We start from the raw sequence: 23,345 nt of genomic DNA on the forward strand, positions 1-23,345 counted from the left end.
TTCCGTGCTTGTCTGGGCATGGTGAGGGATCAGGGCTTGTGTTGGGTGGACCACCTGCCTTGGTGTTTTAGCATTAGGGTGCTCTTAGCTGTGGGCTACAAGGCAATACATTGCTCACTCTTTAGGGGCAATAAACTTCAGTTCAGGCCCATCACTGTGGACCGGGCCATAAAAGTCCCATACTGCAGGCAAAAACACTTATTTAATAGCAGCCTTTGAAGGATGGAAGATGGAGTCGGCCTGTTCAGTTTTTTAATCTACGAACTGCAGGTCTCAAAGCAATCCCACATTTCAAGAGTAACAAACCAAGATTGTAGCAAGATCACCAGTCATGTATTTAACTCAGGAAAAATTCAACAACTTTAAAATTCGAAAATCATGAAATTGGAATAATACCTGAGGGTTTTCAAGAACACGTTTCACTCCTTTAATTAAACTGCCAAGATATTTAGCCCGTTCTGGATTGCTAAATAAAGATCGCCTTACAGAAGCAAACTGGACTAAACAAGAAAGAGCCTGAAAAACAACATAAGCACATAATTACTACTATATATTTTCTGTTTGCTCAAAGCATGTTCAAACAAGGCTGCTGAAACAACTTCAGTGTTTAGAAACTCAAAAAAGTGGCTCATTAGCCAAGGTAAACGTGCAGATTCATTTGCTTGAAAGTGGCCTAAAATGGCAGCAAGAAGAAATGACTTTCACTCACACCTGGCCAGCACTCGAAAAACCAAACGATTAAATAGTACTTTCTCCCATCACAAACGTAAAAAAGTCGCGAGTGAGCTCACACACCTACAAACACACACTCACTTACTGTGGCATGTAGCTATCATGAAGGTCACTATTTACCTTAGAAAGGGATATGTTGAACATTTAAATACGTACAAATGAACATACTTTCCACAAACAGATGTATTCAAATGCAAGAGTTACACAACAAAAAAATTAACAAAAGCCTTATTAAAGGAAAAATTCGAAAAAACAATCTATTAAAACTACTGCTCTATTTTAAGTTGCGAAATTCAACAGTGGGTGATTAGGGAAAGGAAAAATACTCAAACTTGAACTTAAGATCAAAACTAAAAAGAACAAGCACTTCTAAAAACAATAGGTCTAGCTTTATTATGGTCTGGCAAACTAATCGACCGTGAGGGTATTTGAGCTGGTGTGTAGGCCCGAGGAGCTATTTGAAGAGCCAGGTATTTAGCTTCTTGCAAATTTCAAGAAATGAAGGAGTCTCTGATGTGTTTTAATTTATTTATTTATAAAGTTTTGAATTGGCGAACATGAGCGCTTTACATTACACTAGTTGGATACATTAGAAGGTTGAGGAGTTAATATACATACATTCGGTTTAAGAGGTAGACAGTGGTAGATAAGATAACATATTGATAACAGTAAAGTATGATTTAAAGTCTTAGGATGTGAATTTGTTAATTAGAAGCATTTTCACTTGTTTTTTGAAGGAGAAGGAGGAAGAGATTCTGCATACATCTGGTGGTAAGGAGTTCCATATCTTCGGTGCGATACCTGAAAAGGCTCTGCAGCACGTTCTCTTCATGTGAAAGGTCTGTGGTTTCAGTAGTAGAGTGCTCCCGCTTCGTGAATGTCAGCAACCTCCAGAAAGCTCTAGCTTTTGTGCTAAGCAACTGGGGGTTTGATATGAAGGGCTTTATGAGTCATGCAGGTGATCTTTAGTTGTATTCTTGCCTCATATGGTAGCAAGTTCAATCCTTTTAAGGTCGGAGAAATGTGGTTATTTCTTTTTGTTCTGGAGACCAACCTGGCCACAGCGTTAAGAGATGCACTCAGCGGGTCAGCTTGTATTTGGGAAGTACGCAAAGAGAGGTGCGTCTATAATCCAATCTTGGCAATACTATGGCTTGTACCGCCATTTTTAAGTCAACCTGTGGGAGGAAGTGTTTAAGTTTCCTTAGGATACTTATCTGGTGATTAGCTCCTTTGGTGGCATTACTGATATGCGCCTGCATATTCAAGTGTTTGTCAAAGGTTATTCACAAGGATTTAGCGGAGTCAATGATGTGGGGAGAGCAGTTAAAGGTTGTTAGATGTTTCAGCCAGAGGTCTATCTTGTCTGTGTGGTTGGGGGTGGGAGATGAGGAGGAATTACGTTTTGGTGGTGTTGAGCATAAGGTGGTAGCCAGTGAGCCAGCTTTGAGTGTTATTCAGAGTAGTATTGAGGGAGATGAAGTCTTCTGGGAGGAGAATTTCATATACAAATGTGCATCATCAGCATACATGTGATATAGAATGCTCGCAGAGTTCAAAGCGTTTGCCAGGGGTTCCATGAGTAGATTGAAAAGAATGGGTGATAGTTCAGAACCCTGTGGAACTCCTGGGGTGACCATGGAGGGTTGAGAGTGGGATTGCTTCCTCTTGATTCTTTGGGTTCTGTTGCTTAGGAACGAGGTAAACCATTGTAGCACGGGACCAGATAGACCCATCCTTCGTTCCAATAGGTACAGTAGGTTGTCATGTTTAATCATGTTGAAAGGGGAGGATAAGTCAAGCAGTATCAAAAGACATGATTCATTATGGACTAGCATTTTTAATATGTAGTCCACGATGTGGGTGAGTCCTGATTCTGTACTGTGTCCTTGACGGAAGCCTGATTGGTGTTGATCTAGGAGGTTGAAGTTCTCAATGTGGTTGCATAGTTGAATTTGCACACATTTTTCTAGAAGTTTCGTCAAAGTGGGGATGTTAGATGTAGGGAGGTAGTTGAGATCTGAGCAGAGGGAGTTGGATTTCTTTAGTATGGGTGTTATCTGCCCTACTTTTAGGCAGTCAGGTATAGTGCCTTGCCTCAGAGAGGCGTTTACAATCTTTGACCATAAGGGGAGAATAGAAGTTTTTATAATTTTGAATATGGAAGGTGGTGGTGGATCATTGAAGTGTTTGGAGGGATTAATCGCTAGAAGAGTGTTATAGGTGCCATTTTCAATGCAGGGCGTGAAGGTGTGTCAAGAGGCATTGTTTTTTGGAGCTCCCCCCGATGTACTAAATTGACCTGGGAGTAAAATGTAGACTCAGAATCGGTAGCCGGTGGTAGAGCACTCTTAGACTGTAGGTCATATTGAATGGTTTTTGTTTTCTCTAAGAAGAATTTGGTCAGTTCCTCGCAGCTAGGGGTAGCAGTCTCTCTTTGTTCCACAGAGTTTGGTGTATTGATCGATTGTTGTTTGACTATTTCAAATAATCTTTTTGGACGATTAATGGCTTGGTTCAGCTGAGTTCTTAAGAAGTCAGCCTTTGCCTTTAAGATTTTCCTGTTGTATGTATTCCTCACTGATCTAAGGTGATTTAGGTGTTCAATAGAGGGTACCGATCTCCATATTCTTTCTGCTGATCTTAGCTTGCTTTGGTCAGAGTTCAGGTTCTCGTTGAACCATGGATTGGAGATTTTAGTGGAAACGTTTTTTTGTTGCAGGGGGGCAGTTGAGCCAAGTATTTCAAGAATAGTGGAGTTTTTAGAAGTCTGTGAGGTCATGAATGTCGACAATGCCTGCCTGGGCGATCAGGGCGGTGTTGCATCGGTTTGCTCGGATGATAGGATTATTATTTTGGAGATACCTTTGCCATTGTTTTGTTTTCTTAGGCTGGCATCTCTTCGGAGTCACCTCAATATGGATAGAGAAGATGCTGCTGTAATTGTCAGTACAATCGTAGGGGATAATGAAGTCTAATGGGACGTTGTTCATTTTAGCTATGATGAGGTCAAGTGTCTCTCCCTTGTTGTGGGTTGGGCTTTCGCAGAATTGGGTCAGATCGTGATCTGACAGGTAGGATTTAAGACAGCTCACAGCATGACCATTCGCATTGTTCCAGTGGAGATTGCAGTCTCCTGGGAAAATCTGAGACACTTGTGGGATGTTGTTACATGTGATGACTTCCATTATCTCTTCAATGAACAGCAGATTATCACCGGGGTGGGGTGGTATATTATGTGAAGATTGCTAATGAGGCAGTTGTCGTTTGCGATGTTGATGCACAGATATTCACAGGTAGGTAAGGAGACAGTATCTGCTCGATTAACTGAGATTGTGTTTTGGTTAATGCAGGCTAATCCACCGTTAGGTTTCACTTTTCTGTTTGGACGGATTATGTAATGACTAGGTGGGACAAGTAGGTCGAGGATAGGAGAAGAGGAGCTATTTAGCCATGTTTCTGTAAGGATAACAATGTCAGGCTCATTTGAGAGGAGGTGATTGTAGATGTCGGACGCATGTTTGCTAGCTGATCTGCAATTGAGGATTACACACTTCAGTTTGCTAGTAGAGTGGGTGAGGGCTGTCTGCACTATGTTCATTGTTTTGAGGTTTTCGCTATTTATAGATCTGTGGTTGTGGGAGAATTCTCTGTAAGGGTTAGCTTGAATGGTTTATATATGACCCTGTAAAGGCTTGCAGTTGTCAATAGGGCTGGCATAGGATAGGAGGAGGTCGCGTATGTCAGTGTCCGATAACTCAGCAATTAGTCTCTTGGGACGAGAGGGGTCGTTGGGGGAGGGTATAGTATTTGCTATAGTAGACTGGGTGTGTGGGCTTTGGGTGATATATCTGCTCTTTTGGGAACTAGTTTGGCTCACAGTGGCACTAGTGGCTCTGTGCGAGTTTAGGAGCTCTTTGGTGATGGTTGATAAATTCTGTATTTCGTCCATGAGGTGGAATAGGCCTAGGGATATCTCATTCAAGCTTGCAATCCAGTCAGAGTTAGAACAGCTAGTTTTGTGTTGAGGTGTGTGTTCTCGTAGGGGGGCGGCTGCATGTTTGATCTGGTTGAGTGAGGATGGCGTTAATATAGTCCAGTGGAATTTGTGGATCTTGGCAGATTGGTGGATGGTCTGCATCAATATGGGTGATGGCCTGGATGGGTAAGAGGGTGGGAGGGCCTATAGTATGCGAATGAGATATGGTTGAAAAGTGGTTGATCAGGGTGGTGTGTATAAGTTCCGAGGGGGAGAGCAACCGACCATAGAACAGAGCTGTCACGGGGGGCCTTGCAGGCAGGCTCAACTGTAGGGAAAACAAGTGGATTAGCAGGAGAAGATTCACAGTTGAGGGATTCTCCATTGGTCGTCAAGGATTGCGGGGGGGGGTGTATGCACATGGTTGGCATGTAGCTAAGTGAATCCTTGGCAATGCTGGTGCCTGAGGGTCCTGGAGTAGTTTGGTCCAGAGTGTCGGACGCTGAGGGTATGGCATAATTTGATTACAGTTGATGTAGTCACAGACTTTTGTAGTGGGGTGTGAGTAACATCATGGTAATCGGTAAGATTTGGTATGCAAAGTGGAGTCTTCCTGTTCAATGCTTTCTTGAGGATCAGGAAGATCTTGTCTATAAAAGCAATATTGTCATTTGAGGCTTGTATAAGGATATTACCATTGTTGTACAGGGATATGGTAATGTACGCATTGCAGTAGTCCGAGGGGGATACCGACAATTTGTGGGCATATGGGGGGTTCCTGAAGTCAGAGATTCGAAGCATAGTGTAGAGGATATTCCTCCATTATGCACGATTTTTGGTGTGGAAGATGAGGTCATTAGTTAGTAGGTCTTTGTTGGAGCAGAAATAAGGATCTGAAACAAAAGTTTCTGGGTGAGTTTTGATTAGCCGGTGTTTGACCTTTTAACTGCATTTCTGCATAGATTGGGTGGGTATTTAATGGTGGATGTAGACCTGAGGATTCTAGGTTTGGATCCATTAATTTTTTTTATCTTTTTCCTTATTTCTACAAGCCTCCCTTTCTACTTCATTCCTGCCTTAAATATATCTTCCTTCACCTGTTCGCTAGTATCTTCTTCTCTTTTTCTTCCTTTTTTACATTAAATCTCTTCTGATGGATAGGTACAGATGGAGGTTAATAACATTCAAAGATGGCCGCCGCTTTCTCAGCCTTTGGGTGCTAGTCCTATTTTGATTTCCTTTTTTAATAGGGAGGGGGGCGCCATCTTGGGAGAGTGAGCTGAGAGTGGGGATTATCAACACAAAATGGAGGTTTGGACTTCCAAGGCACTGGGGTCAGTTTCCCTTCTAATTGGTTGATGTGTAGAGGGAGATCTAGAAAGGTGGCTATTTCGCCAGGCGAAAGGAGAAAGCAATCGGTCTCATCGTGTCTCAGACGCTTTCTTCATGGGGCCACTTGAAGAACCCAACTAATTAAGTACGGTATGGGCAGACCAATCCATTCTATTCACGGTCCTCCACTGCAGTCTTTGGGTGTGTGTATCCTGCAGCGGATGAGAGCGCCACCCTGAAGAACCTCCGCCTTCGTGATCACCTCAGGTGTGTCTCAATCCGACTATGGGGTAGAGACTGGCGCTCTCCACTTCGGTGGGTGAGGGGGACAAGATTCTGCCTGCCCTGTGCGAGGGGCGACCCAAGAGGTACAATTAGGTACAATCAGGGGGACAAGGATCCCACCTGGGTCCGGATATACGCGCAGCACTCGTCGAGGTAGACAGGTTGCTGCGCGACCTTAACGGGGGTCCAAAAGTTGGAGACAGGACATCGGAGACAGGACATGAGAGGGCTGGGCCCTCACCGGGATATCTTGCTTGGGACCCTCTCATCACCAGGTCTGTAAGGAGCTGGAAACTCTCCAGTATCTCCTGCCCGATGCCGGCTCGTCTCCAGAGCCGTTCCTCAACCCGGCTGTACTATACGTTTCATTTTGTGCTGTACTCGGTTGTTTGTACACCACTCTATGTTTTCAAGAACACAGAAATAAATTGACAGCAGAAATGATAAAAAAATGTTTTTATCTTTAACAGAACTTTGATAAATGTTCAATGGTCTGTTGGAAAGTGAAACCCAGAACGTAAGTTCTTTTTAAAAGAATTACTTCACATTATTAGGAATGAGGCCATTTGGATCTTTAATGCTAGGCCAATTCAGGCCTTTAGGCCCCTAGCTTAGGGCCATTAAAAGCCACTTTTCTTTTGTTGCCGCAAGATAATATTGATGATCGTTGAAGCCTGGTCACATTGATAGTCTTTTATGGATGAAACAAGTGACACTTGTTACTGTGAGTGCCCATAATACTAATTGGTGCTTAATAGTAGTTGGGGCATTCACATTTCTTAATAATGTGGCCACATGATACTCACTGTAAGAGGGACTTAATGCCTTTGACCGTTAATACCCATTAATGCATGTGGACATTGAAGCTCCTATTGTCAAAGCCATTTATAATTGTTCATTCCAAAGAATACGGAGCTTCCTTACGGACTAGGGTCCTAGACCGTGAATTGCAGAGGGCCATTAATGATTAATATCATCTGGGGCCATTGCTTATCATGAATATAAGTGGAAGTAACAAAGACTTAATAATAAATAGGTATTTTGTAAGCCTGACATGGGAGATTTAACATTACCAATAACATAACAGTGACCCTGCAGAGACAGCAGTGAAGGAATCACGTCCTGGCGAAGGACACTGACCTAAAAGGCACAAAAGATGGCTGAAACACATTGATGATTAATGAACATTGGGGATCCTAAGACCCAGATAGAGCCACCCAAATATTTTATTTATCTTGTCCAGGTAGTCATATATATAAGCAATCACAGGACTATTCCTCTAGGCAATTCTACTTTCTCTCCGTTTTACCTACGCACAATATCAAGTGCTCTTCTTTAGAGGTTTAGCATGCCCAGGATGAATATCAACAAGGGTGCAATCCAATTATGAACTATGCCACTTTAGTGGGTGAGGGTGATGTAATCAGAAGAAAGAACTTTTCCTTATAAAACCCTAGGCTTTAGCTGGTTTTCAATGGTCCAGAACATTTCATTGTATGATTATGCTATTATGCTGACCTGGGAGAATGGCTTCTCAGGCAAATTTCTTCTCATTCCTTTATATGCTTGTAATCCTTTCATTGATAATCACTGTGAGGGGCTAGTCACTATCATTATATCCTGGGGCCATAAATTTCATGGCCCAATTAAAGACAGTAACTAGCAGGGGCTATTTATGTTGAGTGAGAAATTGGATGATTAGTCAGGTTTATTGCCACCTTGACCCTTTTAAGACTCATTAGTGACTCTGGGACACTGATCCCAGTGTAAGGTTATGTCTCCAAAACACCTGCAAAATCCCAGGAGGTCGGGGAGGGTTACATCAGGAACTTTGAGAGTGGAGAGTGGGAGAAAGCATTAGAGGACCCAAGGGTCATAGCTATATGATCAGGGTTCCGACTCATGCAACTCTGCATCCTCCATTGATCCTACTACTCTAGAACAAACCTAAATAGGATGGGGAGGTATCAATCAGACCAGTGTCTGAGGGGGGTGCGAACAGATGGGGTCCTTCTTTCCCATTATCTGGGCGGGTCCAGGAACACAGGGATATTAGAAGAAAATCTCAAAATGTATGGCTCCAGTAACAGGACAGCATTTAAATGACTCTCTTAAATGATCTCTATTAAACATATGGAGTGAAGGTTCAGACCCAAAATATTTAAAAAAGATGGATTACATTGAGTCTAATTGTGGCCAAAAAAAACATTGTCTGAAAATGGGGCAGAGAGGCAGGTGATCTACCAACCCTCGACGACTTGGGAAAAGACATGGACTGGTGCATGCTGGCCGAAAAAACAATATACGAGGCAGGGGCTGCCCGAAGAAATGGAAAAAATATGGAGTTTGCGGGAAGCCTATCGGTGCCGTTGAGCGTTCATAAACAAATGTAAGCAGCTGTGCGCATGGACAGAAAGGCTCAGAGGAACAGACGGGAGCAGGCAATGCGTAGGATATGGTCAGCGGGGATCTACCGTCAGAATGCATGTTCCCCTTTGAAAACGTGCGATTCGCTAGTGGTGTGAAATTGTTATTCTTGTTTATAAAAAAAAAATTTTAAGAAAAAAGACTGAACTCTAGAAGCCTTCACATAGCCCGCTTCTAGCCAACACATTGCCAGTTCCACAACTTCCAACACTTTTGCAGTCAAGTTGATTTTATTTCAGTCTCTATCAGCATTGCGTAATTATCTCCCAACATGAACATGTATGTGATCCTTATGTGCTCCATAACCTCTAGTTTATCATGCACTTTCCCTATAAAAGCCATTTAGATCTTCGGTTTGGCTAGACAGAACCTTTCCTTCTTCATCGTGCAGCTTTGGTGAAGGCAGTGGTAAGCGCAGGAACAATTCTAGCAGACATAGTGTCATTCACTGGCTTCGGAGGCGCATTGTGTGACTGGGGTACCAATAACCACTTCATTTTTGCAAACTGGGCTGCTCATGAAACCAGTGCATAATAGGTGAAAATTTGTGGACACTGGGTTTATACCACTTTCAAGGGGTCGGCTCCGCAGCTAGTTTCTGCCCGTAGCACATTAGTTTTCTTTATTAAAATAAACAAATACCTCCATTCCACGGCCAGTTGTGAGAGTTAAGGTTAACCCTTTGATCTTTCCTGTCAATTGAAGATTTTTACCATAGGCACAAGCGTGTGGGTATGTGAGGGAGTGTGTGCATGTTTGATTCACTTACTGTGGTGTGCTACAGCTTCAGTGGTTCCAATTATTGTAACTGACAAATTCGGATGTTTTTTACAGGTTGAGGGCACCTGAAAAAAACATCCCTAACTGTAGAATTTTCTGTGAGACTACACAAAAAGAGAACAAGGAAAAAAAATCTTCTTTATTTTGAACAATCCTTAAGAATATTGCTCTCCTATTAATTTTGTGTCTAAGGGCCTTATTATGACGTTGGCGGTCTCCGCCAAAGTCATTCAAGACCACCTGCCAGATTATGACTTATTTTTACTCTGGCAGGTGGTTCCATTGTGGTGCCTTTCAAAAAGGGACCACAATGGGGAGCGTCTAAGGCAGTTCTGGCAGGGCATGGACTGTCAAGACTGTGAATATGCACACAGGGGGGCACATGCAACCCATTGCGCAGAGGCAACATGGGACCTTGCAGGGCCCCCTTTGTTTCCTCAGCGTGATGAAAATTGTTGACAGTGAGTAAACTCCTAATATGCTTGGTGGTGCTACAGCTGCACTGACAGCATATTAGGGGTCTTTGACCGCTGAGCTACTGCCAGGGATTGTGGTTCCCTGGCGGCAACAGCCATCCCGTGGCAGTCCAACCGCCACAATCTAAATGAGGCACGCAGACCACTAGTCTGGCGGTCTGTGGACCGCCACCATGGGTTTGACGGTCCAATCGTAATAAGGGCCTTAGACTTGACAATTGTCCTCAGAACAATATATTACACTCAATGATGTCATCATCATGGAAAAATATATCAATATTATCAGCTGGTAGAATAACACCGGAAAAGGTCAGCAGTGTATCCCAGCCATGGTCCCCAGCCTCCACCTGACCCAATGCTAAAGCACATATGTGTGGGGGGGGGGGGGCATGTAATGCTCCCTCATGCCAGGCACCATTCTTCCCTCATTCACCCTCTCCACATCGGAGTAAGTTTTAAGTGTGTGTCTTAAACCCCACGGGACTGGGAATTCCATCTGGTAAATCCAAGTCCACACAGTTGTTCCCGATTCCTTGGGGCTAACAGAAACATTGTGCAGAAATACGAGGCAAATCGGAATTTTGCACATATTTCCTCCTCACTAGTAATCGAGGCCTCAATGTTATAGTGAGCTCCAAATATGGGCATAGTAAAGCCCCATCTATTGCAGCTTCAGTGGGGGGGGTCATAATAACCTGTTTTATTGCTCATTATTGTCTTATCTATTAATTTCAGTTCACAAGATAAAAGTCAAACTAATAAATATTAAAGGAAAGATGATATTTCACAAAGCTATTAGGCAAGGGTGCCGAAGGTGCCAAGCACGTGACAGAAGGAAAAATAAATAAAGGCAATGACAAAAAAAACTGCGAGGCTACTGGAGTGAGCGAACAAGAAAGACAAATAGAAATAAGACTGCAATGAAGGACAAATGGTCAGAAAGAAAGGAAAAAATGGTCAAAGAGAAAGGAAGCACAGCAGAAATAAGTAAACAGGCACACACGAAGATCGGAAAAAAGATGGTGGAAAGGACGAAAGAAAAAGAAAGGGAAAGAGAAGGGAAGATAAAAAATAGAGGTAAAGAAAGCAAGATAGAGAAAGAAAAGTGGCAGGAAGGGAAAAAAGTAACAACGAAATTTTAAATGAAAAATAGAAGGAGGGAAAGAACGAAGGAGAGTAGGAAAACAAAATGAAGCATTAAAAAAGAAACATGGAAAAGAGAAATGAAAGCCGGGAGTAAAAAAGGCTTGAAAGGAAATAAAAGGAAGGGAAAAAGAAGAGAAATAAATAATTAAGGGAAGAAAGGGTAGGAAGATAAGTGAGGAATAAAAGGAATGAACGAGGAAAGAGATGAAAAAAGGAAAATGAATTAAAGATTGGCAGAAAGGTAGCAAGAAGGCAGAATGGAAAAAAAGAATAATGGACAAAATGTAAGCAAGACAGAAATAAGTCATTAAAAGAATGGAAAGAAGAAAAGAAAGAATCCCATTCAGTAGAAATGAAATAAAGCTATAAAGAACAAAAGAAAGGTAAAAATATAGCAGGTATGAATAAATGACAATTAGAAAAAGGAATAATGAATAAAGAATTAAAGAATTAAAAAAAAACAGAAGAAAGGGTAGAGTAAATGTAAGAACGCAGGGAGGGCAGATGAAGCTGTTTGGGCAAATTATTTTAAATTGTGCTGTAAATACATATTTAAGAACTATTCTCATCGGGTTACAGAGAAATGGTCAGGATCTCTCTCTTTGCTCGAATGTTTAGTGCCATGTAGTTCAAAGTGGGGCATTTTATTCTTTTGGCTACTCTCTTGGCTCTAAAGAGAAGTTCCTGATTAGAGCGTTAAATACCAGCTCCATGTCAGAGCCTTAGTTATGCACTGCTCACAGCTGAAGCTGTTACATCACAGAAGCTATTTCAGCGTACCCCGATATTGGGGAACTTCCCCTGGCCACAGCAGTGTCCCAACTACTGGGTTTATCACTCTTTATCCTTTCTTCTTTATGTTAGGTTTAAAATAAGATAACGTCCATTCTGGTTATTGTCTCATAGTGTTTTTATTTTCTTGGTTCAAATTCCTTTGATTTCCGAATACATGTTACATCATTGTCCAATGCATCAGGGAACATGTATCTACAAACGAAAATATGTCTTTAATACGCGAGGATCTATTGAAATAATGCACATCCAGTGAATCGTGACTTAGGTGGTGAACTCCGTGTGAATTCCTACAAGTGGTATGTGCATTGCAATGCTTATCAATGGCAACCTGCTCGATCGAATCTTGACTTAGGTGGTGAAATGCGTGTGAATTACTAAAAGTGATAAGTACTTGGGGTGTCTATCGACGGCAACTTGCCCGATAAGTGTTCAAGGCTAAAATTGGGAATCATAAGGTTGTGCGCGTGAATACCACTTTTTGTACATCACAGAAGCTGCCATCCTTCACTTAACAATGCACATTTCCTCACAACAAATTAACAGTTGCAATTAAAAAATAATAATAATAATTGAACAATGTATGCTGTGATTTAAATATTAAAACACTTTAACTTGTAAGCAATAAGAATACAAAAACAAATTCACTTACTAACTGAGAAAGCAGTGGAGGAAGAGAATGATACAAATCAAAAAACAGGTCCAACGTCTCTGATTCCAGAAAAACTGTGGGAGAAAATAGTGAGTTAATAATATAGCTTACATTGAACTTTATTCAAATATGGAGTACATCACTTCAATGTTTACGTACAAGAACTAACGGTATTTTAAAGTGCACCTCCCATCTAAGAGGCTTTTTTAGCCAGGTATGTGAGCTTTTTTCAGGGGACTGGGGACCTCAGCCTGCTCTTTGACCTCTAGTACAGAGGATGAGATGTTGGCATCAACCACACTACCTTTACAATGCTAAGGACGTCAGCACCCTTGCATGGGCAGAAAGCACACTTGACACCAGGGATACATTTTTGCTATAAAAAAAAAAAAAAAAAAAGAACGGGTTGGGGGTCAGCCCACACTGGCCTCAGGCCGCAGCTCCACCCGATCGGCCCCAAACCTCCTGCCAACCATCCAGGAGGTTAGGGGGGAGAAAGCAAACTAGACACCAGTGATACATTTTTATATATATGAAAAGAGTATGGAAGGGGAGTGGAGTTGGTTATTGTTTGTCTGTTTGCTGCAATAGATGAACTAAGTGTGACTAAGATGCCCAGATATGGGTCCTTGCTCACTGTGCCACAGCTCATGTGGGGCAGGTGACCTATCTGTACATTTTCTGACCTCCCTTTGCGTCCCACCACCAGCAACAGCCAGCAAAAACAAAACACAGCCATCTCAGCTTGAGAAAAAGTGTTTCAGGACGGTGTCTTTTTTCATGCAACATATTACTCACGCATACTGCTAGTTTAAAAGTATTGTCTCTGTATAGCTGTGTGAATTAGGATTGTAGAGGGGCGTGATCTGAGAGCTGTGAAGTTCAGGTTTAACGCTGTGCACATTTCTCACAGTGCTTGTCAGTGGGTGTTAGAGGGGACAACCGTTACGGGGGTCTTCTCCCAAACATTTTGCTTTTTCCCCTCCTGTTTCCCAAACTTACTTTTTATTAGTCGTAGGATTGTGCACTTTACCACTGCTAGCCAGCGCTAAAGTCTTGTGTTCACTCTTCTAAACATGGTAAAATAGGTTTATAGCTAATTGCCAAATTTAATTTACTTGCAAGTCCCTAGAACAGTGGTACTACATGTACCTAGGGCCTGTAAATTAAACACTACATGTGGGGCTGCAGCGCTTATTGTATTGCCCACTTTAGTAGCCCTTTAAAACATATTTCAGGACTGCCATTGCAGCCTGTCTTCAGTTTAAATTGGCAATTTGAACTGGCAAAATAAACCCCTTGCCAGACATAAATCTCCCCTTTTAATTCACACATCTAGGGTAGGCCCTAAACAGCTCATGGGGCAGGGTGCATTTTATTTTAAAAGTTGGCCACGTACTTTTGAGTTTTACAAAGTCAAAGTCAAAAGATGCTTTGTTTGAGTTTTTCTCATAAAAGCACATACAATCACAAATATAAAAACATCACTAGGAAAAAAGCACCAATTCCTTCAAAAAACATGAATACATATATAAAATGTTCATGAAATATACAGATAAAATAAAATACAGGCGATCCCTGAGAACAGTAAAAATAATCAGCTCCCTAAAACCCTCTGTCTGATAGTCCATGCCCATCCTAGATATTTAGCTGTAGCTATGACTCAAGGCAAAAAAGTGCTAGTGCAAATAATTCTTAAGGCAACATCACTTCTAATGGTACCTAGGTTTTTGCACACTGGTGTTAAACAAATGCGCCTGGGTTCAGCATAGGATTTACAGGCAAATAGGAAATGACCAATTGTTTCCTTGTGTGCTCCACAGGCTGGACAGTAATTATTTATTTTTATTTTTTTAATATTTTTATTTTTCATTGCATAAACAAAAACAAGCATGTCAGTATTATTCAGCACATCCCATCCCTGAATCCTCCCACCACCCTCCTTCATCCGCCGACTCTTAACATACATGTTTGACGCTAGTAGTACTAGCTCTGTATTGATCCTACCATAAAATAGGAGAAAGCAACGATCAACAGTCCATATCCCTTCCACCCTTAAATCCTTTGCCACCACATGCAAATCAAAGACCTCCATCCAGCCCATGATACCGGCGCCATTTCCCCCACACTCTGCTAAACTTTTTGGGACACCCTCTTGCCTTGTACGTGACCCTCTCAGCAGCCATATACAGGTCCATTCCCCTACGCCACTCTTCCAGCTGCGGGCACTCTGGTGCCCCTCACTTCCTGGCCACGTCCCTCTTGGCCACCACCAGGGCTAATACCAGAAAAATTAATTGTGGACTCACATCCACATCATTCGTCATACACAGGAGGACCAGCCTAGGGTCGGACTGCAGAGCCACTTCCAGAACTTCTCCCAACTCCCGGAGCACCTCTCCCCAGAAAACCTGTATGTTCGGGCAGGACCAAATGGTATGAAAGAAATCTCCCTTCTCAAAGCCGCACCTCAGACAACAGGGGTCCAACGTCCTACCCATTCTGTGCAACCTGACTCTATCAAAGTATGTTCGGTGGAGCACTTTGAACTGTATGAGCCGGAGGCGAGATTTAATTGCCACTTCCCGAGGGTGCATCAAAACCATCCCCCAGTCCACCTCATCCATGGCCCCTACCTCTCTCTCCCAGGTTTCCCTAAGTTTCCCCAGCTTATTGGGTAAATTATTCATTAGGGTCTTATAGGTGAGGGACACCGCCCTATGGGTGATCTGCTCCTGCAGCAAGCGTCCCTCCAGCGGAGAATATTCCGGGAGAGGCCCCATTAGTGCCCTCTCTGCCCTCCAAGCATGTCGCAGCTGCATGTATCGAAACGACTGTGTGTGACTAAGTCCATATTCCTGTCTTAGTGCTGCAAATGACTGTAGCTCCCCCCTCCTCGTCACATCTCCCAGCGTCGAGATGCCTATCGCATCCCAGGCCGAGAACCCCTTCAGCTTGTTCAACTCCTTCAGCCAGGCACACTTCCAAAGGGGCGTTTGTCTCGCCGGCCTACCATCCCACCCTACGGCCTTTGTCGCACTAGCCCAGGCCCCCAGGGTAACCCTCGTAGCCGGGAGCAGTCTGTTCTTCCCCTTGCCACCATATAAGAAGTGTATACAAGTGTGTTTTTCCATTGTGTGACGTTCTAGTGCATATGTAGGGTGGAGGGCCGAGGCATGTATCCATTCATTTATAGGAGTCAGGTGTTCCGCCCAGTAGTATGCTTCTATGTTGGGTAACGAAATACCCCCATCATATTGATGCCGCTGCAGGGTAGAGATCGCCACCCGGGGCTGCTTACGATGTAATAGTTCACGTCCGTCAGACCATCTGTTGTTGCAGTATTGCAATCGTTAACGCGGTGCTTAAACACAATTGTGCTGCTCATAGTTCACAAATGCTGGTTGAATACGTTAATATTTAATGAAATAAACACAATTCTAATTAGTTAGTAAGTGCTTGAATACGTTAATATTTAATAAAGTAGACACAAATCAGCTTGTTTAATGAAATAAACACAATTCTCCTTTCAATTCTGCTGCTTGTTTAATTAGCATTTTTCCTTCAAATTCGCTTGTTTAATTACGCAATTCTCATGCTTAAACACAATTCTGCTGCTTGTTTAATACGCTTGTTTATAGCAATCGTTAACGCGGTGCTCATAGTTCCCGATGTATCCATTGAACTGTGCAATACGATGTAATAGTTCACGATGTACATGTTATTGCGATGTACTTGCATGCGTCCTGAAGACATGCGATGCGTTGACGGGCGCGATGTAATAGCCGCGTTGCAATGGCAGCGCGATGCGATATATCCGCTGTAACTGGTGCTTCCCGCGCAGTTCCGCCTGTATTTCCCGAAAGACCTGGCTCCGGAGATGGAAGTATTCGTTCTGGAGGGCGTATAGGAATCTCGGAAGCAAGATCATCTTAAACATGGCCGCTCTGCCTAGCAGCGTCAGTGGGAGTAGCTTCTACCTCGCCGCATCTTCCGTGAAATTAGTCAGTATTCTTTTAATATTTCTATCGTAGGAGAGGGAACTATCCTTAGTTACATAGATCCCTAGATAGGTAAAGCCCTCCCTAGTCGTCTGGAGTTTCTCCGGGAGGTCCGACCAGCTACCCCTGTCCCTGGGGTCATAAAGTACTGACTTGTGCCAGTTAATCTGGTATCCTGCCAACGCTCCATAGCTGGGCAGTTCTGCAAACAGTGCCGGGATCGTGATGTCCGGGCTCGTAACATACAGAAGTACGTCATCCGCATAAAGGGATATTTTCTCGCTTGCACCGCCTGTCTGGCCCATTCGGAATCCCGTGATCAGCTCATTTTGGCGGATCGCACAGGCCATCACTTCTATAGTCAGGGCAAACAGTAACGGGGATAAGGGGCACCCCTGCCTGGTGCCCCTCCAAACACGGAAATCTGACGACAGCGCGCCGTTAACCCTAACCTTCGCCCTGGGATCCGTATAAAGCAGGCTTACCCACTTCATAAACTTAGGTCCAAATCCAAACCGAAGCAGCACTCCTTCCAAGAAGGGCCAATGGACGGCGTTGAATGCCTTTTCAGCATCGAGCGACAAGAAAAGATGGGGGTAGTCCCTGTCATGCACCTCTTATAACCAATTATGCGTCTGCCTAAGGTTGTACCTGGTCGCCCTATCAGGAAGGAAGCCCGTCTGGTCCAGATGCACAAATCTCGAGATGGCTCCCCTAAGGCGGAGGGCCAAAATCGTCGCGAGGAGTTTTACTTCCACATTCAATAACGAAATAGGTCTATAAGACGCACAGTCTTCTGGCGGTTTTCCCTCTTTATAAATGGGGACGATTGTGGCCTGGCGGAGATCCAACGGTAGCTGTCCCTCCTCCGCTGCATCCTCAAACAAACCTAGCAAGTGACGGGCCAGGAGGTCTGCTGTTTTTTGAAGAATTCCGCAGAGAAGCCATTTGGACCCGGTGACTTTCCCACTCTAAGCCTAGACAAGGCTTCGCTGACCTCCTCCACCGAGATGTCGGCTTCCAGGGCAGACCTGTCTGCCTCCTCCAGGCCTGGGAGTTCTATGGAGGACATATACTGTAGGGCGTCGTCCGTCGTCCCCAGGTCTCTGGCTTCATTGAAGGCGCCATAGTAGGCCGCGAAAGCTTCCGCTATTTGATTGTCTGTGCGCGCCCAGTTCCCATGGCCATCTCTCACTTTCTCCACCCACAGTGTGTTTCTCTCTTTCCTACTGAGCCAAGCCAGCAGTCTGCCAGACTTGTCTCCAACATCATACAACCGATGCAGCGTCGCCATGGCCTGCGCCTTCGCTTCCCCCGTCACCAGATGCCTGTACTGGCGCTGTATGTCTAACAGTTGTCGGAGTGTGCCCATATCTCCGTCTGACTGGTGTTGTTGCTCCAGGGCTAGGATCTGTGCTTCCAGCGCACGCACTTCTTCCTCCGTTTTCCTCCTCTCCCCCGCCACTCTATTTTGGGCCCTGTCGCGCAGCACTGCCTTAAGGGCTTCCCAGAGTATCACTCGGGAAGGGACCGAACCTTCGTTTTCGGCGATGTATACCTTCACGTCCGCCCTAAGGCCACGTAGAATCTCGCCATTTTGTACGTCCCAGGCCGCTAGACGCCACGTGTTATTGGCCGGCTTATCCCGACGCCTCTGCAAATCAGCCAGTAGGGGGAGTGGTCCGATATGCCCCTCGCCAAGTACTCCACCCTGTCAGTAGGCTGCAACATCCCTCTGGCCATAAAAAGGTAGTCAAGGCGAGAGTAAACCTTGTAGGCCCCCGAGAAGAACGAAAAAGCTGCCGTCTCTGGGTGGCGCCACCGCCATACATCAATGAGGCCCAACGTGGACATCGTCCTCTTTAACAAAGTGTCTGCTGGAGGTCTATCCCTCCCACCCGTTCTATCTCTGCCAGGGTCCATAACGGCGTTAAAGTCCCCTCCCACAACCAGAGTCGTGTCCAAAGTGTTAAGTAGAATATCAGTGATTGCTCTTAGTGTGCCCGCCTGCAGCTAAGGTGGGGCGTAGACTGAGAGGAACGTGTGCTCTCTCCTCCTCCAGCTCCCCCTTACTTCCACGTATGTTCCCTGCGGGTCCACCCAGGTTTGTGTAATGTGGAATGGCGGGTGTTTCCTGATCAGAATCGCTACCCCTCTGGAGCCGGAAGTGAAGCCTGCATGCGCCAGCATCCTATATTGTCCTCGAGCTAGGAAGTTACATTTAGTGCCCTGCAGGTGTGTTTCTTACAGTAGTATCACATCAGCTTTAATTTTCTTGATATAGTTGTGGACTAACCCCCCTTAATCTTATTACCCATGCCATTCACATTCCAGGTTAGCACTTTAATTCCTCCCGGGGTGGGTTCCTCTCTCATCGAGTGTGCCATTACCCTATCCTGCATAACTGCGGGGATCATTCAATAGGCGCCACGTAGTGGGTCCACAGGTTCGGACGTGCCTGAGCAACTTGACATGCACTAAACCTTTCCCCCCAAAAAAACCTCCTGCATCCCTACAATAACAACAAACATTTCCTACCCCCATCCCCAACCTCCAAACATGAAGACCCTATCCCTCAGCCCCCCTTCCCCACCCCACCTCTTCCCCCTTTCAGTCCCACCCCCACCATGTAAGCACAGGCAGGACTATCCAGGCGGAGAGGGTCTGCCGCCCACCCTAGGTACCCTTCTAGCAAGTCAGCCCCAGTTCAACCCTAGGGCCCAGAAATCCCACCCTTAGCTCTCCGCCTTTTCCAGCAGAGATGTAGTTCAGTAACAAGAAACACCAATTAGTCAAAAAACAGGAGAAAACAGGGGGGGTATGCCAACTTGCGTGTCTTCCAGCTATGAGCCTGCATCATTAGTGTCCCAATAGTCCCATCATCATGAATGTGAGTCCTGGATATCGCCCGGGGATGCCGTTGCTCCGCCATCCGTCTCCTTCTCCATTTCATTTATTGCCACCACCAGCGGATGCATGGATGGGTCCCCTGCGTCCTCTTCGCCAGAGGTACACCCAGTTGTGTCTTCCTCTCCTTCGGATTGCTCGTTCTGCGCCAGACAGCTGTATCTGGAACCTGACCCGTCTCCCACCGCTGAGGACGACGAATTCTGCAGTTTTTCCCGCGCTGGGTTGCCTACTGGATACGGAGTTGACGGTTGTCTCCTTGTACCGTGGGACCCCCTGGTTCTCTGCGTTCGCGGCATGCTCCACTGGGCCCTCTCCGTCGATTTGACAGGCCCCGTCTCACGCCGGCCCTCGCGCTCCCCACGAATCGGGCGCTCCTCGAGCCATTGCCAGGCATCTTCCGGGTGTGTGAAGAAATGCGTCTTTCCTTGGAACATTACTTTCAATTTCGCCGGAAAGAGGAGCATGTATTGCAGCTGCAGATCTCTTAGCTTTGCCTTCACCTGATCGAACGAGCGGCGCTGTTTCTGGACTTCCTGGCTGTAGTCCGGGAAGATCATGATGGACGCATTCTCCATTCGAATCTCTCCAAGTCTCCTTGATTCTCTCAGGATCTTGTCGCGGTCCGCAAAATTCAGGAAGCGAGCAATCACAGGCCGAGGGCAGGCCCTCTCCGCCGGTTTTACCAGCAGTGCTTTGTTCGCTCTCTCTATAATGAAGCAGTTGGAGAAGCGCGCTGTAGGGAAGGTCTTTGTGAGCCATGTGTGTAGGAAGGCCTCCATGTGGTTTCCCTCGATTCCTTCTCTAAAGCCCACGAAGCAGAGGTTGTTGCGGCGCGCCCTATTTTCCGCATCGTCCACCTTCCACTGAAGGTGTTTGTGTGATGCTTGGAGCTCCGCGACATCTTTCCTGAGGCTCTGTAGAACATCTTCCGCGTCGCCGATTCTGTTTTCCGTGGTGGTCACCCTCTCCGCCAAGTTACGGAAGTATTTATTTATTTATTAAAGTTTTGTATAGCGCTGGCTGGACCCGAGGGTATCAGAGCGCTTCACAGCAAATATACATGGGTTAGACAGATAATGTGGACAAAAAGCAGGTCACTGAACACAGGAGTGAGTACATTCTATACAATAGCAGCCAGGCGTGAGCCATGGCGGAGAGTTGTAGGCAAGTCAATCAGCTCTGGGGTGAGCGAGAACATGAAACTATAAAGTCTGGGTTTGGTTCTAGTTGGTTCCGGAGCGCTCAAGGAAGAGGACTTTGAGTAGCTTCTTGAATTTCGGGAAGGATGCGGTCATTCTGATGTGTGGGGGGATGGAGTTCCATATCTTGGGAGCATTGCCCGCGAAGGATTTGTTAGATGTTGAGAGTTTCTGGGATTTCAGAGGAATGAGTAGGAGCGTGTTGGAGCTTCTGAGGTTTCTAGACTGTCCGGCCCTTTTGAGCTTGTTGGCCAGGTATTCCGGTTTGCCCGTATGCAGGGCTTTGTGTGTGAGGCAGGCTGTGCGGAAGCTAGCTCGTTGGTCAATAGGAGGCCATTTCAGATCCTTCAGAGCTGGGGTGATGTGTTCATATTTCTTTGTTCCCGTGATCATTCTTGCAGCTGCATTAAGGGTAGAGGTCAGAGGACGTAGGTGAGATTTGGCTGTTCCAGTCAGAGTGGCAATGCCGTAGTCAATTCTGGAGAGGACCAGAGCCTGCGTGGCCTGTTTCAGGTCTTTTGTGGGGAGGAATGGTTTTAGTTTGTAGAGCAATTTCAGGTTCAGGAAGGCACTTTTGGCAGTTTTTGAGATGTGTTCTTTCATATCCAGTTTGGGGTCGAGGGTGATCCCTAGGGATTTTATGGAGTTCGATGGAACAAGCGGCACATTTAGAGCGTTTAAGGCTTTGAGCCAATCAAGAATTTGGGGGTTATCTTCTTTGTTAGAGATTAGGAGCACTTCAGTTTTTTCCTCATTGAGTTTGAGGTGGTTGGAAGAGAGCCAGAGCTGAACTTCGGCAAGTGTGTGGTTCAGTCTGTGGATGTCCGAGATCGATGTGGTTTCCAGACAGAGTTGCGTGTCGTCCGCATAAAGGTGGAAGGGGATGTTAGCTTTCCTTAGAATTAAGGTGAGGGGCTCCATGTATATGTTGAAAAGTTGAGGAGAGAGTACAGACCCTTGAGGAACTCCTCTGCTGATGGGAAGAATGTCTGATTCGCAAGTTTTAATTGTTATTCTTTGTGTGCGGTTGTTAAGAAAGGAGGAGAACCATTTTAGGACAGTCTTTTCGAGGCCTGCTCTCTCCTTTAGGACATTGATTAGTAGGGCATGATCGACTGTGACAAATGCAGCCGATAGGTCTAAGAGGATGAGAAGGCTGCAATGGTTGGAGTCGAGCGACATGTGAAGATCGTCTAGGACGTTAAGTATTGCGGTTTCAGTACTGCAGCCTTTTCTGAACCCTGACTGATGTGGGTCTAGAAGCTTTGTGTTCTCTAAGTGCTGGGAAAGTTGCAACAGCACACATCTTTCGAAGATTTTGGATAGTAGTGAAAGATTCGAGACTGGTCTGAAGTTGTTCATATCCTGTATGTCAAGGCCCGTTTTTTTTAGTAGAGGCGTGACTTGACCTATTTTAAGGCAGTCCGGGATGGAGCCCTCGCTCAGAGAGCTGTTGATGATCTTGGCCCAGATAGGGGCTAGAGTGAGCCTCAAGTCTTTGGTCACTTTCGGGGGAAGCTGATCAAGGGAGTGGGTGGAGGGTTTGGCGGAGGTTATGAGATTACTTATCAATTCAACCTGGATAGGTTGGAAGGCGGACCAACGAGTGGGTGTGATTGTTGGTCTTAAATGGGGAGTTGAGGCGGTGTCGTCTGAGGGCAACGTGCGGAGAGATCGGTCGATTTTCGTGATTTTTTCATTGAAGAAGCTGGCAAAGTCGTCACATTGGGATTTGGACGCTACCATGTCTCTTGTTACCGGAATGGAGGTTTGGTTCTTGATAATGTTGAAAAGTTCTTTGGGGCGGTTTTTGGCATTATCAAGGGCCGCGCAGAAGAAGGACGACTTTTTGTTCTTGATGTGGTTGTAGTAGCTTTTGCGGGCTGCCTTGAGCTGGTCCCGGTTGCGTGAGGAGGGGATGGCCCTACAGGATCTTTCCAAAAATCTTAGGTGTCTTCTTTCATCGTTAATGTCAGAGGAGAACCAGGATCTGGAGGGGATGTTTCTTAGTTTTTTTAGTTTCCTTGGTGCCAGCTGGTCTAAGACGAGCTCCAAGTTGGAATGGTAGAGCGAGGTGAGTTCTGTGGTTGAGAGGGGTTCTGTCGTGGTCGGGAGGAGAGAGCTGAGGCCCTTTTCAAGCTTGTCAAGAGGTACTCTCGATAAGTTTCTGATCCATTTGGGGGATGTTTGAGTAGGAGGGACGGAGAGCGCCGGGTGATTGATATGAAAGAGGATGGCGTGATGGTCTGACCAGTCTACTGGGATGATGTGGTCAATTGAAATTGTCTTTTTATCTGGGATGATAGCATCCAGGGTTGCTCCTCTATGGTGGGTTTCCTCTATGCAGTGCTGGGTCATGTCAAGGTCATGAATAAGGGTGTTGAGGGATTGAATGAGCGTGTTTTTTGATACATTCCATCTTAGGTTGAGGTCGCCCAGAATTATACCGAAATCACTGTTGAGAGCTGTTTGCGTGATCAGATCCGTCAGCTGAGCGCCAAATTCGGAGGTATTGCCCGGGGGATGGTAGAGGAGAAGGCATTAGAGTGAAGGGTGTTGAGGCGAATTGATGTTGACCGCGAGGGATTCAAAGGAGTTGTAGATGACGGCAGGAGATTCAGTGATGGAGAGGTC

The 23,345-nt window shown here is 45.3% G+C and overlaps 1 protein-coding gene across 2 annotated transcripts in view; it reads right to left on the reverse strand.

The window, feature by feature from the left end:
- Positions 1-23,345, reverse strand: part of RANBP17 (RAN binding protein 17) — a 1,522,743-nt gene that overhangs the window by 1,220,561 nt on the left and 278,837 nt on the right. For both annotated transcript variants that reach the window (XM_078653359.1, XM_078653358.1), the window contains exons 8-9: positions 12,602-12,675; positions 397-516 (exon numbers count right to left, since the gene is read on the reverse strand). In XM_078653359.1, coding sequence (XP_078509485.1) covers positions 397-516; positions 12,602-12,675 — 194 coding nt within the window. The remainder of the gene's footprint in view (positions 1-396; positions 517-12,601; positions 12,676-23,345) is intronic.

This window comes from Lissotriton helveticus, chromosome 7 (genome assembly GCF_964261635.1).
Source record: "Lissotriton helveticus chromosome 7, aLisHel1.1, whole genome shotgun sequence".
Classification (NCBI taxonomy): domain Eukaryota; kingdom Metazoa; phylum Chordata; class Amphibia; order Caudata; family Salamandridae; genus Lissotriton; species Lissotriton helveticus.